At 35.2% G+C, this 15917-nt stretch overlaps 1 protein-coding gene across 8 annotated transcripts in view; it reads left to right on the top strand.

Moving 5' to 3' along the window:
- Nucleotides 1–15917, top strand: part of TANC2 (tetratricopeptide repeat, ankyrin repeat and coiled-coil containing 2) — a 352068-nt gene that overhangs the window by 59451 nt on the left and 276700 nt on the right. For all 8 annotated transcript variants that reach the window (XM_073883063.1, XM_025890285.2, XM_073883069.1 and 5 more), the window contains exon 2: nt 232–326. In XM_073883063.1, the coding sequence (XP_073739164.1) occupies nt 260–326 (67 nt within the window). In that variant the 5' untranslated portion in view covers nt 232–259. The remainder of the gene's footprint in view (nt 1–231; nt 327–15917) is intronic.

Here is a 15917-nt window from a genome sequence, read left to right as displayed (position 1 = left end):
GGTGAGTACATTCTTTGTACCCTTATTGATATCTACCTTTATCTCTTAGGATACTCAAAGTATTATAGTATTTAAGTTAAATTAATTAATGTTTTTGTCAAATTGTTAAAAATTTCTGTACTATATATTTAAACACAATTCCTGATAGTGCATTTAAAATTAATTATTAATAGTATTTTGAGTAGAAAATCAAGTTTTCTAACGTATTTTCCCATATTTTTTCTTTTATAGTTTTTTTGAGTACTAGAACACCACAACCATGTTTCGGAATAGTCTCAAGATGCTTCTTACTGGAGGGAAATCGAGTCGTAAAAACAGATCAAGTGGTAAGTGACTATGTTACATTTATTCTGTGTGATATTTTAGAAAGGGAAGTTCTATTAGGGATCTGAATTGATGCTACAGCGTTATATATTTATTTATTAAATGGTTTATTTGATTTAGAAAAAAAGAAAGTTTACATTCCTCTAGGCTGTCATACTCTTTAATTAAGAGGTAAGAACACTTGAATACTTATCAAGAACAGTCAGATAAAGGAAAGTTTGTGGAGGAAACATATTTATTTAAAATACATGAGAGAGTAATGCCTCTGTGCACTACTTATTAAAAACTTTCTAGACCTAAATTTACTTTTTGAATTAACATGTGAAATTATTTCAGTCCTAGGCACTCTTTGGGGAATGAGACTGTTAAACTATCCTCAGAGGGTTGTACAGGAAGTGAAATACAAATTTTAGATTTCTACAGTCATTAAAATAAAGTTTATAAAGGTTGGTTTAAGAATAAGGAGATAATTCTTAGGCTTTTAAGGTCAAAACAAACAAACTATATATACTCTTTTGGAGAAATGTTGATTAGAGATATACTAAATATTTGTTTTCTGCTGATGGGTTATAAATATTTATTCTTTTAATCTTTTCAGTTTCCCAATTTTTCTGCATCTTACAAGTTATTTTTTTGATAGTTTTGAGATTTGCCTTATAGTTCAGCATATGATCAATTTTGGTGAATGTTTTGGATTTCACCTGAAAATAATGTGGATTCTGAAATTATTGGGTGCAGTTTAGTTAATGGTGGTACTCAAATATTTTATCCTTTTTTATTTTAAAGAAATTATTTACTGAGAAAGATATGATTAAATCTCACACTAGGATTATTGAATTGTCTGTTTCTCCTTCTTGTTCCTGACAGTTTTTGCTTTATATATTTAGAGGCTATTTTATAAGATACATTGAAATTTAGAATTGCTTTATCTTCCTGGTGAATTTGACTGTTTCACGATAATGAGATGTCCTCTTTATTTCTAATAATGTCTTTTGTTTGATAGCTGACTTTGTCTAATATTACTATAGCTACCCTAACTTTTTCTTGATTAGTGTTTACATAGTATGATTTGTTCTATTCTTTTACTTTCAGCATTTCTATATGATTATACTGTTAATAGAATATATTGAGCTTTCTTCTTTTATTCATTCAGACAAGTTTTTTCTCTTAAGGGAGATGTTGGTTAATCCACATTAATTCAACCAATGATATATTTGGATTTAAATATAACATATTACAATGTACTTTCTAATTGTCCTGCCTGTTCTGTGTTCTTTTTCCTTTCTTGCTTTATTTTAGATTGATCAGAAACATTTTTTATTATTCCATAGCTCTTCTTTTTGACCTGGAAATTACATATTCTTGTAATTCTTTCTGTGGTTACCTTAAAGATTCAGTTATCAATTTAAGTTTGATGTCAATTGGTACTTTTACTTTCTTCTTGGACAGTGCAAGAGCATTAGATTCTTTTCACCTGCGTATGTATTTTAAACTCCACAAGACATTATTATTGTTTTATGTAGTCACCACTATTTAGGTTTACTTACATATTTGATCATTACATTGATTTTCTTTCCTTCCTTCATCCCTCACTTTCTTCTAGATGGGATAACCTTTTTTTTTTGTCTGGAGAAGACTCTTTATCATTTCCTTCCTGTGGCAGATTTACTTATCTTTATGTGAAAATATCCTCATTTTGTCTTTATTTTTTGTAGGATATTTTTGCTGGGAGTAGAATTCTAGGTTGGCAGTTATCTTCTTTCAGCACTTTCAAATATAGTTCATTGTCTTCTGGCTCCTTGAATTATTTCTGGTGAGAAGTCAGTTGTTAGTCTGCTGCTTCCTTAAAGGTGATCTGTCTTTTTTCTCCTTTTTTTTAGTTTTCTAGGTTTATACTGATGTGCCTAGGAGTGGTTTTCTTTTTTCTTCCCTTTTTTTTTTTTTTTAATTATTGAAGTACAGTTGACATACAATGCTATATTAATTTCAGGTATACAACCTACTCATTGCTCGCCATGGTAAGTGTAGTCACCATCTGTTGCCATGCAACATTATTACAGTATTACTGACTATATTCCCTATACTGTATTTTCTATCTCTGTGACTTATTTTATAACTGAAAGTATGTACCTCTTGATCTCCTTTACCTGTTTTGCCCATCCCCCAAACCCCTCCCTTTTGGCAGCCACCAGTTGGTTCTCAGTATTTGTGAATTTGTTTCTGTTTGTTTATTTGGTTGGTTGGTTTTGTCTTTTAGATTCCACATATCAGTGAAAACAAATACTATTTGTCTTTCTCTGTCTGACTCATTTCACTTAGTATAATACCCTGTTCCATTTTCTTTTTTTTTAAGATTTTATTTATTTATTTGACAGAGAGTACACAAGCAGGGGGTAGTGGCAGAGGAAGAGGGAGAAAGCAGGCTCCTCACTGAGCAGGGAGCCCGATGCGGGGCTTAATCCCAGGTCTCCAGGATCATGACCTGAGCCGAAGGCAGACACTTAACTGACTGAGCCACTCAGGCGACACTTTTAGTGTGTATGTGTATTTCTTAAGGACAAGGAGATTCTTTTACATAACCACAGTATAGTTATCAACCTCAAACAGATTAACATTGATATAATGCTTTTATCTAATCTACCATTTTCCAAATTTTGTCAATTACCCAGTAATTTCCTTTGTGGAATTTTCCCCTTTGTTTCCAAGATCTCATCAGGATAAGGCATTGCATTACTTGTCATATCTTTTTACTCTCATTCAATTTGAAGTAGTTTCTCTGCCTTTTTAGACAGTTTTGTAGAATAAAGGCTCTCTCTCCCTTTGAAAATAAGCAGAATGCCCCTAATTTTGTGTTTTTGTTTTTTTTTATGATTAGATGCAGGGTATGTATCTCTGGTCTGAATGTTACTTAAATGCATGTTTTTTCTTTGTGGGGCATCACAACCAGAAGCAGACAGTGTCTCTCTGTCATTCATTAGTGATTCTGATGACCAATCAAGGTATTCTCCAGGTTTTTCTGCTATATGGATACTGATTTTCCCCTTTCAACTTAAAAACAATTGACAGATGCACACCATTTTATTCTTTATATGGTTTCCAGTTCTTTGTCAGCATTCTCAGTCTTGTCTCTTATCTCCCCAAATGTAGTAAATATATATATTTTAAGATTTTTTTATAAAGATTTTTATTTATTTATTGAGAGAGAGAGAGAGAGAGAATGGTAGAGAGAGAGCATGAGAGGGAAGAAGGTCAGAGGGAGAAGCAGACTCCCCGCTGAGCAGGGAGCCTGATGCGGGACTCGATCCCGGGACTCCAGGATCATGACCTGAGCCGAAAGCAGTCGCTTAACTGACTGAGCCACCCAGGCGCCCAGTAAATATATTTATATCTATGTTTATCTAAAAATCTGTGTCTGATAACTAAATATGTCTGTTTTTGTTGTCTTTTTCTTGGTTTTTGCTAGTGTTATTTCGTTTCCTCCTGCGTCTAGTTAATTTTTTGGAGTAAGCATTTTATTTTGGATGAAATTTAGATTAAAAAAAGATTTTTATTTATTTATTTGACAGAGAGAGAGAGAGATAGTGAGAGAGAGAGAGCACAAATGGGGGGAGCAGTAGGCAGAGGGAGAGGGAGAGGCAGGCTCCCTGCCAAAGCAAGGAGCCTGATGCGGGGCTCAATCCCAGGACCCTGGGATCCTGACCTGAGCCAAAGGCAGACGCTTAACTGACTGAGCCACCCAGGCACCCCTGGATTAAATTTAGATTTAAAGAAAAGTTACAAAGATAGTACAGCTAATTCTCCTATATCTCTTACCCACTTTTATCCATTTTTGCATTTTTTTTATTGTGGTCCATTTGTCTGAACTAAGAAACCAACGTTGGTACACTACTGTTTATTAACCTCCAGATTTTTATTTGGATTTCATTAGTTTTTCCATTCATGTCCTCATTCTGCTTCAGAATCCAATCCAGAGAACTACATTGCATTTAGTTATTTTGTCTCCCCAGACTGAGTTTGGCAGAAGACAATAATTGACATCATTCCACTGGTCACTTTTTGATTACACACGCACACACTCATATGTATCAGAGATCCAAGCTGCTTCCAGATTTGACATTTAAAGAAATGGTTTGTCCAAAATTTGTTTTGTGGCCTAGAACCATGATTTTCTTAGACACCTTTAGCTGTTCACTTTTGACACCAGCACCAGCATTTTCTCTCACTTCACAACTATTATCTCATATGAGATAACTATAGAAATCAATAAAGCCTTAATAGGATGCAGTTGTGGATAGTCTTTTTGCCCTGAGTACCAGATAAGTAACTTATATATACATACTACTCTTATTAAAGGTAGGCATCCTATTTTCACTTTAGCGAAATTACAAATTATTATATGCTAGGCTTCTGAGTAGTACTGCTCTGGTAGAGATATTAGTAAATTCATACATGTCAAGGTTCTACTGTAGTAGTAAAGCTAATTCCTTTGATTTACTAGGTATTTCATTATGTCAGTAATGATTTTGGGGGGTCTTATTTTAGTATTTATTCTTCTCCATGGTTTTTCATGTAAAATGTTTATAATTTAGAGTAGTTATAAGTTAGTTATAAAAATAGTGCTTTGTATTCTGTATGAAAAGAACCCTATTGTAGAGAAGCAGTACTTTTCTTCAAACGTACTCCAAGGCAGGAAATTCTAGAGCAAGAATAAATTTTATATTTAAAAAAAAGTGTGCTTATGGAATGACATCATTAGTGTTTTCATCATTACTTTTTTTAATTGTTAACGAATAATTGGGTGGACTTTATTCTTTATATTAACTTTTGTTCATAGCTTATTTTTAGATTAATAAGGTGAGTTTTCTCATAGGCATAATTGTTTTGTATTAGAAAACCAACTTAGTATTAGTTTAAAAAGAATTTGTAATAAAGGGAATTTGTTATAATTTGTCTTTTAAATAGTTGATCTGAACTTTTGTGTAGGCTACTGGATAAATATTTCATAGAAATAGATTTTATATCATATAATAACAAATAAATTTTCTCAGGCAATGAGAAAATTTTTTTTTCCCAAGGATGTGTGAATATCAGCTTTGAATTTTATAACTTAATTCATATTTTCCATGTAAGAATTGTTTTTGATGCATGTGGGACTAGGTACTCCTAAGTTTTTATGAAAAAACAATTGTATGACTCTCTTGAATTATGAGTTATAAAGGAAATCTTTGTGTTTCTATGCTGTTTAAAAGTTCTATGTTTATATCTTTTTTTAACTTTGTCTTAACCTTATTACTTAAAATCGTGCAAGTAATTAGTAAAAGTTAAAATATGCTTCTTTGATATATGTCAGTGCTATTGCTTGGTATCACTGTAATGGTAAACCATCATTCAAGTATGAGCAGGAAAAATAACTGCTAACTTCAGATATTCAAGGACTCAGAAAGTGTAGTACCCCAAGTGTAACAAAGCTGTTGGGAGAAACAAACTTGAGGCTGTCTCCCAGCAAAGTAAAAAATAAATGTGAAGAAGGCAGGAGGTATAGAAAGAAAAGTGAGTCAAAGTAAGTGAGTAAAACTTACAGTTAAATACAAATAATCACCAGGGATGCCTGGGTGGCTCAGTTGGTTAAGCATCTGCCTTCGGCTAAGTCGTGATCTCTGAGTCCTGGGATCGAGCCCCGTGTTGGGCTCTCCTGCTCAGCAGGGAGTCTGCTTCTCCCTCTCTCTCTGCTCTCCACACCCCCACTCGTGCTCTCTCTCTCTCTCTCTCAAATAAATAAATAAAATATTTAATAAATAAATAATCACTGGTAATGTACTACAACAAGTAGAGTTTATGTCAGGAATGTAAAAATGTTGGTATATCAGAAAATCAACAGAAGTTTTTAACTTAGAAAAAATTTTAGGGGCGCCTGTGTGGCTCAGTCAGTTAAGCGTCTGCCTTCAGCTCAGGTCATGATCCCAGAGTCCCAGGATCCAGCCCCATGTCTGGCTCCCCACTCAGCGGGGGAGTCTGCTTCTCCCTTTGCCTCTACCCCCTCTGCTTGTGCTCTCTGTCTCTCAAACAAATAAAATCTTTAAGAAAAAAATTTAAAAACCGTATTGTATCATTATATCCTGAAATAGCATTTTATAAAACTGAGCAGTCATTAAAAACATCATCAAATAGAAAAAACGTACTTTAAATATAATAAAGATTAGTCACCAAATCCAACATCTAAGCATTATATTGAACAAAGAAATATAACAGCCACTTCTATTAAAACAGAAATGTGATAATGATTTCTCCTGTTACCACTTTTTTTCACAGTTGTTTGGAAAGTTCTAGTATACAATAAAGACACGAAGATAAAATTACTAGTATAAATATTGGAAAAGAAAAGACAGTGTCATCTTTATATTAGAAGCATTTGCTATTGGTAGTTTTTTCCTTTTTCTCCTCCCCCCTTTTTTTTGTCTGTAAACCGTTGAAGTTAGTTAAAATCTTCATTGCTCTATGAATAGTGAATGTTCATAATAAACTATAAAGAAATATATACAATAGTATTTAATGCAAATAAACTGTAAAAATATCTTTTCCCTTCCAGGGACAGCATGTTTTATTTCACTGATAAACCGTGAAATTACAACCTAAGTTTTTCAAGGATTTTTACCTTTTCTGTAATGTGTTCTAACAAAATTTGGTTAAAAAATACAGTCCCATTTAATAAGAGGACAGGATTTTACTTGTTTAATTTAGGGCTGTAAAATCTTTTGTAATACAACCTAACCCTGTCATATTTTTGTTCTTTACTATTTCCCTTTCTGTTTCTCTGCCCATCAATTTGTTCAATTTGTGGTTGGCTGTTGAGATACTCTTATGAAATTCGTTTGTCCTTGCCAATTAAGATAGGTTGGCATGGAACTTGAGGTGAAAAGTCATTAGAGGAAGTGAGAGAATGTGGTCATATAATAGAGAATAAGGATTCTTACTTGGGTGGTAGAGGACAGGGAGCTATAAAAATTAATGTGGCCGGAGAATGAAAAAAGTGGTGAGCAACCTTGAAATTGCATCTTGAAACAGGTCTGATTTGACTGGTTTTGTTTATATTTCTGATATTTGTAGCAGTTCAGAATTAAGGACACTTCTCACCAGATAGACACATACACTCACACTCATGTTTTCACATTGATTCTCAGTTTAGTTTTCATCCTCTTTTTTCAAAGTTGTTTTAGAGTTGTGCTAACTTCACAAGATGAATTGTCATGGATTTCGTCTTTCGCTGTGTGTTATGTATCATATAAATTATTTATTCCTTGTAAGGTTAGTAGAACTCATACATAAAAATGGCTGGCCACATATGTTCCTTGTTCTTTTTTCCCCTGCTTCCTGTCTTTTTTAAGATTTATGAAATTTTTTTTTTGAAAAAATTTTTTATATTCTATCCATTTTCTTGGTATTTTAGCTATATCTTCTTGGAATTTTTTTAAAGAGATTACACAAGGGATTACAGCATGCATCTTTAACTTTATATGGTTTAACTTGAATTTTTATTTTACTACTTTGTTAGCACTGTAATAACCTTATGATATTTAATTCTCTTTATATCCCAATCTTTGTTATCTTATATTTTACAAAATGGAGTTTTATCTTGGATTCTTCTTCACCCTGCAGAATTTCCTTTGCTTTTCTTGAAGTGTAGGTCTGCCGGCAGTGAATTATCTCAGTTCTTGTTTTCCCATGATGTTTTTATTTTACCTTCATTTTTGAAGCTTATTTTCCCTAGGTATGAAATTTTAGATTGGTAATTTTTTTCTTTCAACACTTTAAAGATGTTATTCTATTATCTTTTGACTCTTATTGTTTCTGATGGAAGGTCAGCCATCATTTGTGTTGTTTCTCCTCGCCCCCTCCCCCCAAAAAACTTGGAATGTAATGTGACTTATTATTTAATTTGGTCTGTTTGCTTTAATTTTTTTTTCTTCATTTTGGCTTTTAGCACTGGGCTATGATATTGCCTAGGAATATGGCTTTCTTTCTGTTATCTTTTTCGGATTTCAGAGAGCTTTAGTTTATGTGTTGATGTCTCATCAATTGTGGAAAACCTTAGCCATTATTTCTTAAAGTATTTCTTCTTTTTTTTTCCATCTGTGTTTTGGAACTTTAGTTTCTATATATTAGATTCTTTGATGTTATCCCTCATGAATATGGAACTGTGTTCTTTTTGTTTTTGGGGGTTTTTTTTTTTCCTCTTTGGTTAATTTATGTTGGCCTGTTTTCATGTTTTTTGATACTTTCTTCTCCTGTGTCCAGTCAGCCTTTAAGCCCCGTTAGTTAATTCTAACTTAGATAGCATTTTTCAGTTATAGAATGTTCATTTGGCTCTTTTAAAGATAATTACATTTCTCTACTGAAATTTTCAATCCATTTTTTTTGTTTTGTTTTTAACCTCTTTTTTCTTAACTTATACATAATAGCTCAAAATAATAGCTTAATAGCTGATGTCTCTGCTAAGACATGTAGGTCATATGTGCATCTGCTTCTATTAATTATTTTGCCACTTGGTTATGGATCATATTTTCCCCCTTCTTCATACATCTCAACATCTTTCTTTTGTTTATCAGACATTGTATTTAAAAGAACTATAGTGTCTGGAGTAAATAATATTTTTCTCCAGGGAAGGAAAGCCTTTTCTTATGTAAGGCGTATGTGATGAGAGTCTGATCTTTTGGATTTGATGGACTGTTGAAGTGGATAAGGGCTAGGTGATAGTTTAGTTTGTTTCAATTCACATTTATTCCATATATCTAGGGTGAGATCTCTTCTTTGTGTTTGTCAGTCCTCACCCTTTAGCAGGACTCTGGCTAATTCCACCTGGTTATGAGGTTGTCACCAACTCTGCTGTCAGGTTTTTAGTCCTCCATGTTGTTGCCACCATGAACTTGATAGAAATCCTATGTGGAGAATCATTGGGCATGGACACCTAGCTTTGAATATAGGATTCCTTCATCTTCTCTATCAGGAGCTGGTGAACTGTGGCCTACAGGCTAAATCTGGCCTACCACCTGTTTTTGTAAATAAAATTTTATTGAGACATAGCCATACTCACTTGCTTATGTTTTGTCTGTGTCTGCTTTCATGTTACAAGAGCAGAATTCAGTAGTTATAACAGAGACTAAAATGTTTAATATTGGGGCACCTGGGTGGCTCAGTGGGTTGGGTGTCTGCCTTTGGCTCATGTCATGATCCTGGAGTCCCAGGATTGAGCCCCCTGTAAGGTTCCCTGCTCAGTGGGGAGTCTGCTTCTCCCTCCCCCTGCTCCTCTCTCTCTCTCTCAAATAAATAAATAAAATGTTTAATATCTGGCTCATCAGAGAAAAATTTGCTAGCCCCTGTTTTATACCATCAAGCCAGTTCACACAATAGATAAAAATTTTGCTAATTTCTCTTTATCACACTGGAATCTCTGCCTGTAGCTGACCAGTCTTCCTCCTACTACTCATGCGTTGATTTTGTAAGTGACCATAGCAATCTTAAATAAACTTCATCAGATCATATCACCCCTAATCTTAGAACCCTACAATCGGTCTCAGTAGATCTTAGAATAAAGTTAAAAGTCTTTCACTAAGCTTATAGAGCCCTTGGTAATATAAACACCGCTTAATCCCCAACCTTCTTCTTTTTTTTTTAAATAGACTTTAAGAGGGCGTCTGGGTTGCTCAGTTGGTTGAGCATCTGACTCTTGATTTTGGCTTAGGTCATGATTTGGGGTTGTGAGATTGAGCCTCATGTGGGGTTCCATGCTCAGGTCAGCATGGGGTCTGCTTGGGATTCTCTTTTTCCCTCTCCCTCCACCCCTCCCCCTGCTTGTGCATGTGCACGCTCTAAATAAATAAATAATTACAATCTTAAAAAAAAAATAGACTTTAGGGGCACCTGGGAGGTGCAGTTGGTTAAGTGTCCCAACTCCTGGTTTCAGCTCAGGTAGTGATATCAGGGTTGTGAGATTTGAGCCCTGCATTAGGCTCAAATGCTCAGAGCGGAGTCTGCTTGAGAATCTCTTTCCCTCTGCCCCTTCTGCTTGTGCTCTCCTTCTTTCTCTAAAATAAATAAATAAATCTTTAAAAAAAAAAGTAAAATAGACCTTATTTTTTAGATCACTTTTAGGTTCATGGCAAAATGAGGGGAAAATACAAGGGCGCCTGGGTGGCTCAGTCGTTAAGCATCTGCCTTCAGCTCAGGTCATGGTCCCAGGGTTCTGGGATTGAGCCCCACATCGGGCTCCCTGCTCTGCGGGAAGCCTGCTTCTCCCCTCCCACTCCTCTCTCGCTGTGTCTCTCTCTGTCAAATAAATAAAATCTTAAAAAAAAAATGAGGGGAAAATACAGAGATTTCCCACATACCTCTGCTGCCACACATGCGTATAATACTCACTGGTTTCTCCTCTCAGTCTTCTCACTGGTCTTCCTTTTCGCCCCCTACCACGTTCAGACTCCATCTCATTACCATTTCTGTCCTGAGAGTAGATACCATTTTTTGAGATATTTTACTTTGTTTGGTTTGCGTTATGGTCACTCTTTCTTGTAAGTGTAAGCCCTACAAGTTTACTGACTGTTTTCCAGCATCTAGAATATGCCTAGAAATTAGTAGATCTATAAATATTTGCTGAATGAATGAATAAATATACTGTTTTCTCTGACTCACTATCATCTGTCCTCACTCTCATCCGGCTGCCATAGTAATTTTTTTAGCTAAAAAATTCTTAGCTTGAGAGGACCTGACCTCACCTAACTTCTCAAGCCTTACTCCTTGTAATTCTTATTTCTTTTCCCTGTAATTCTTATTAAGAAACTTTCTACTTTTTCTAAATCAGACTTCATAATGCTTTTTATTATTAATGCTATACCCCTTTGATCATGACATTCACTCTGTCTGGAATAAACTTGCCACTTCGAGTTACCTCTTAAATCCTATCTAATTAATCATTAAAGTCCAGCTTATGTCTTATTTTCGTTCACAGTTATCAGTCTTTTGTCTCATGTGCTATAGTGCTTATTGCCTGTATTCCTAATATGAAACTTGTATTGTTTATGAACTTTCTAGAAATGTTTTCCTAATACAGATAGTTTAACTATCTTAAGGGTAAGGGACGTACATTTCTTTCTGTCCTCCCATCAGTTCAGACTGTCACTGTATTTATATATATATCCATATTTCATTGAATGTGAATATAAGAGGTCATGTACTATGGTAAGCACTGTGAATTGTGTAAGATTGATGAATCACAGACCTGTACTTCTGAAACAAATAATACATTATATGTTAAAAAAAAAAAGATAGTAGGAAGGGAAAAATGAAGGGGGGAAATGGGAGGGGGAGACGAACCACGAGAGACTGTGGACTCTGAGAAAAAAACTGAATTATAGGGGGGGGGGGGGGGGGGGGAATGGGTTAGCCTGGTGGTGGGTATTAAAGAGGGCACATATTGAATGAAGCACTGGGTGTTATATGCAAACAGTATATCATGGAACACTACATCAAAATAAATAAATAACGTAAAAAAAATAAGAGGTTATGTAAAGTTATTGTCTTTGATGAAGCATGTATTGAGCAACTGGTACCTTAACATTTGCATACGTTCTGTTTCACAAAGGCAGATGACTTTAACATATATTACCTCATTTAATCTTAATAGCAAATACCATGTCAGTTTACAGATGAGAGAAAAAAGACTTGCTCAAGATAAAAAGACTTTCTCAAGTGTCTATAGCTAGTAGACAGCCGTAGTAGAAACTTGAATTTTCATTCTTCATATATTGCTGTCACTGAATAAATGAGACAGTTAGTAATGGAATTAAGTCTAAACCGAGATCTGAAAACTTTATCTTTTCTTTGAAGTAGCAAGTTGGATGTTAAGAGATCTTAAATTGCTAAGGATTATGTCAAAGCAACAAATAGGCAAGAGTTTAGTGGCTTCTTGTGGTAATTGAGTTTTTTTTTTTTTAAGTTGTGTGCATTTTTCCTCTGATTTTTTTCCACTTATTTTTCATGGAAACGTGTTAAAAATGGGTACCAGTTATATGCTGTGATTTGACTGTCATTTTATTATATGTTTATTATTTGAAAAATTGCCTTAAATGTAAACTAATATTAACATCTCTCCATGGCTTTCCTGATCATTTTATTATATTATTATTATTATTATTATTATTATTATTATTTTAGAGAGAGAGAGTGTGAGTGGGGGGTGCAGGGGCAAAGGGAGAGGGAGAGAGAGAGAGAGAGAGAATATTAAGCCGGTTCCATGCTCAGCGTGGAGCCCAGTGCGGGGCTCTTCACAACCTTGAGATCACGATCTGAGCCAAAATCAAGTGTCAGATGCTTAACCAACTGAGCCACCCAGGTGCCCCTGCCTTTCCTAATTATTAAATGTACAGTAATACAGTTGATGTTAATTAAAAACAATTTTTTCATGCAGCAGAATATTGGTATCAATCGTTTTTCTGCCCATATATTCCTGTAATATTTACTGAAAATATTAGGGATTCTTAACTAGAGTGGCAAATATAAAGATTAGAATTAGACGAGTTAAGTTGGATAATGCTTCTCTTCTAGTTGTGGATGTTTTCTCCTGTTCTTACTGGCTTAAGGTAGAGTATTTGGGAATGGTCAAGTGGGGAGTTGGCAGAATGGAATGACAAATAGTGAAGGCCATAATGAGAAATTACAACAAGGCGGTGCCCCATACCCCTTCTTTATGTCCCCCTTTCATATTTTGGCTCTGTTGTAATTATCACTATCTTATTGTATATCTTGTTACTCTGTTTTATTATCTGTCTTTCCTACTGGAAAACAAGTTTCATGACAACTTCATTCTCTTTTCCACTGCTGTATCCTTAGCACAGCCCTGGCACCTAATAAGCACTCAGTAGTACTTGTTTTATGCATTAATAACATTTGTAGGAAGTTAACTCTGGGATCAGTTCGTAAAATGGACTGCAGTGAGGAGATACTAGTTAAGAGACAATGAAAAGAGTAAAGAAGTGACAGTAGGACCATTGAGGTTATACAAGGAAGACATTTTTGAGGTAAAATATGAAGGACTTGATTACTAGAATATCTGGGAAAGGAAAAGAATGAGCAGAAATAATTTGATCTGAAATTTCTGGTTAGAGAGACTAGCTAACTAGTGACATTGCATCATTTTGGGCCCATATTATATGCACAGTGATCATATATTAAATGAATAACTATCCAGAGATAAGTTTTTACCTTTTGCATAGAATTTTGCTTTTCTTTTTTTTTTTTTTTTAAGATTTTATTTATTTATTTGACAGATAAGGACATAGCGAGAGAGGGAACACAAGCGGGGGTAGTGGGAGAGGGAGAAGCAGGCCTCCCGCCAAGCAGGGAGCCTGATGGGGGGCTCGATCCCAGGACCCCGGGACCATGACCTGAGCCAAAGGCAGACGCTTATCGACTGAGCCACCCCACCCAGGCACCCCTAGAATTTTGCTTTTAAATGTAATTTATTTAACTCCATAGTTTATATCCATTCTTCTGGGTTCCTTTGTAGTACCCTTATTTGAGCTTTGGGATTATGCTTCCCCTGGGCTTTAAGACAAATTAATGTTACAAGCCCTTTTAGCCCTGCACTGCAGTACATCAGCCCAAAAATTTGTTTCCAAGGTTGTCTGCTTTCACAGTTTTCTGTTTCCATCCTTGTTGCTGAAGAAGGAAGCGAGAGAAAGCTATGTAGGATTTTTGCTGTCAGCAGAATTCCTTTTGTGACTAATTCTTTCCAATTTAAGGGACATTGTTTTTATTCTTGTAATTAGTTTGTGCCTATCCTCCAGGTGCCCATTCTTTGCCTATTGCACAAGATGCTTGAAATTTAAAATACTGATTGAAGTTCCTCTGATGAAGCTGTCTTCAGTTATTAATCCAATCATATATTTTAAATAACAGAATTTTAAAAGATTAAATCATTTAAACTGGTTTAATTTGGACACTCCTGCAGATCAGTTACTTTAAAAAGCCAAGTATATTTCAGATATGCCACTTATAATCCTACATTCATAAACCAGAATGTGCAATGAAGAAAAATAAATATTTAGGAAATGGATTCTAATTTCTGATTTAAAATAGTGTTAAAACATATAATTTTCTTTTTAATGCTTTTTTTATATAACATATTTTGATATATAGTAAAGCTTTCCCCAAGTTAAAAATGGTAAATTATTTTAACACTGTCAAATTTTTCATCTAAGTACATCTAGTTTTTTGTTTTCTTAGAAAACTTTAATTATTTCATGTAAAACCCTCTAGATTATAGATTGCTGCTTTTGCAAGTTTGTAATACTCAATACTACCTCATGGTTTCCTCATATGTAATAGAATCATGCTTATTTGTGGTATGTGGTAGGTTTTTTTGGGGGGGAGGGGCAGAAAGAGAGGGTGAGAGGGCATTTTAAGCAGGCTCCACACCCAGCATGGAGCCAGCTGCATGGCTCAATCCCATGATCCCCCGAGATCGTGGCCTGAGCTGAAACCAGGAGTCCAACTCTTAACTGACTGAGCCACCCAGGTACCCCTGTATGGCAGTTTTAATGAAAATACATACATGTACTCATGATAGTAAAAGGTTAATGATAGAGCCATGAAATGTATGAGATGCTGAAAGGAGAAAGTAATCTTTTAAAAATTGCTAGGGGGTGGCTTTCATAGACTCTTGTCCTCAAGGATCTCTGGAATATAGTTCTGTAAATCGGGAACATCTTTAGTATAAGTTGTATGTCTTTAAACAAACTCAATAATTGGAGCGCCTGGGTCACTCAGTCTCGGTTAAATATCCAACTCTTGGTTTTGGCTCAGGTCATGATCTTGGGGTTATGGGATTGAGCCCAGTGTTGGGCTCCATGCTCAGTGCAGTCTGCTTGAGATTCTCTCCCTCTCTGTCGCTCTGCCCCTCCTCCCACTTGTGTGTGGGCACACATGCGCCTGTCTCTTTCTCTCTCAAATAAATAAATGAATAAATAATAAAAGAATCTCAGTAACCAGAAATTTAACATCATAAATGTGTTCTGCAACCTCCCCTCCCCATTTTCATAGATTTCTTATATTCAGGTTTTATTTGACTTCCTGGAGAAAATAGGTTAACTTAATTTTTTCCAGATTCAGAGTGTTCTAAGAGTCATGATTTTCTTTTCTTTTCTTTTTTTTCTTTTTTTGAAAGATTTTATTTATTTATTAGAGAGAGATAGCATGAGGCATGCGGGGGGGTGGTGAGGAGCAGGGAGGGAGAGGTAGTAACAGACTCCCCGCTGAGCAGGGAGCCTGTCGCAGAGCTCCATCCCAGGACCCCAAGATCACAACCTGAGCCTAAGGCAGATGTGCTTAACTGACTGAGCCACCCAGGCTCCCCAAGAGTCATGATTTTCTTTCATTCATCCCTAAGTATCGTCCATCAAAAGAACTGGTTCTTTAAAGAAGTTTCATAAGGATCTTCTATGTCTTACCAAGATATAAAGTAAGCTGGTCATGTTTTTAAACTAAAGATGAACAAGCTGGGGTTGGTTTGGTTTTGTTTCTTCCTAAACCACCCTTAATCTTTT

This window comes from Callorhinus ursinus, unplaced genomic scaffold, assembly GCF_003265705.2.
Source record: "Callorhinus ursinus isolate GAN/ISIS: 27379988/994484 unplaced genomic scaffold, GSC_fseal_2.0 scaffold50, whole genome shotgun sequence".
NCBI lineage: Eukaryota > Metazoa > Chordata > Mammalia > Carnivora > Otariidae > Callorhinus > Callorhinus ursinus.
Note: the sequence above shows the minus strand (reverse complement) of the source record. Positions and strands in the feature narration are given on the sequence as shown.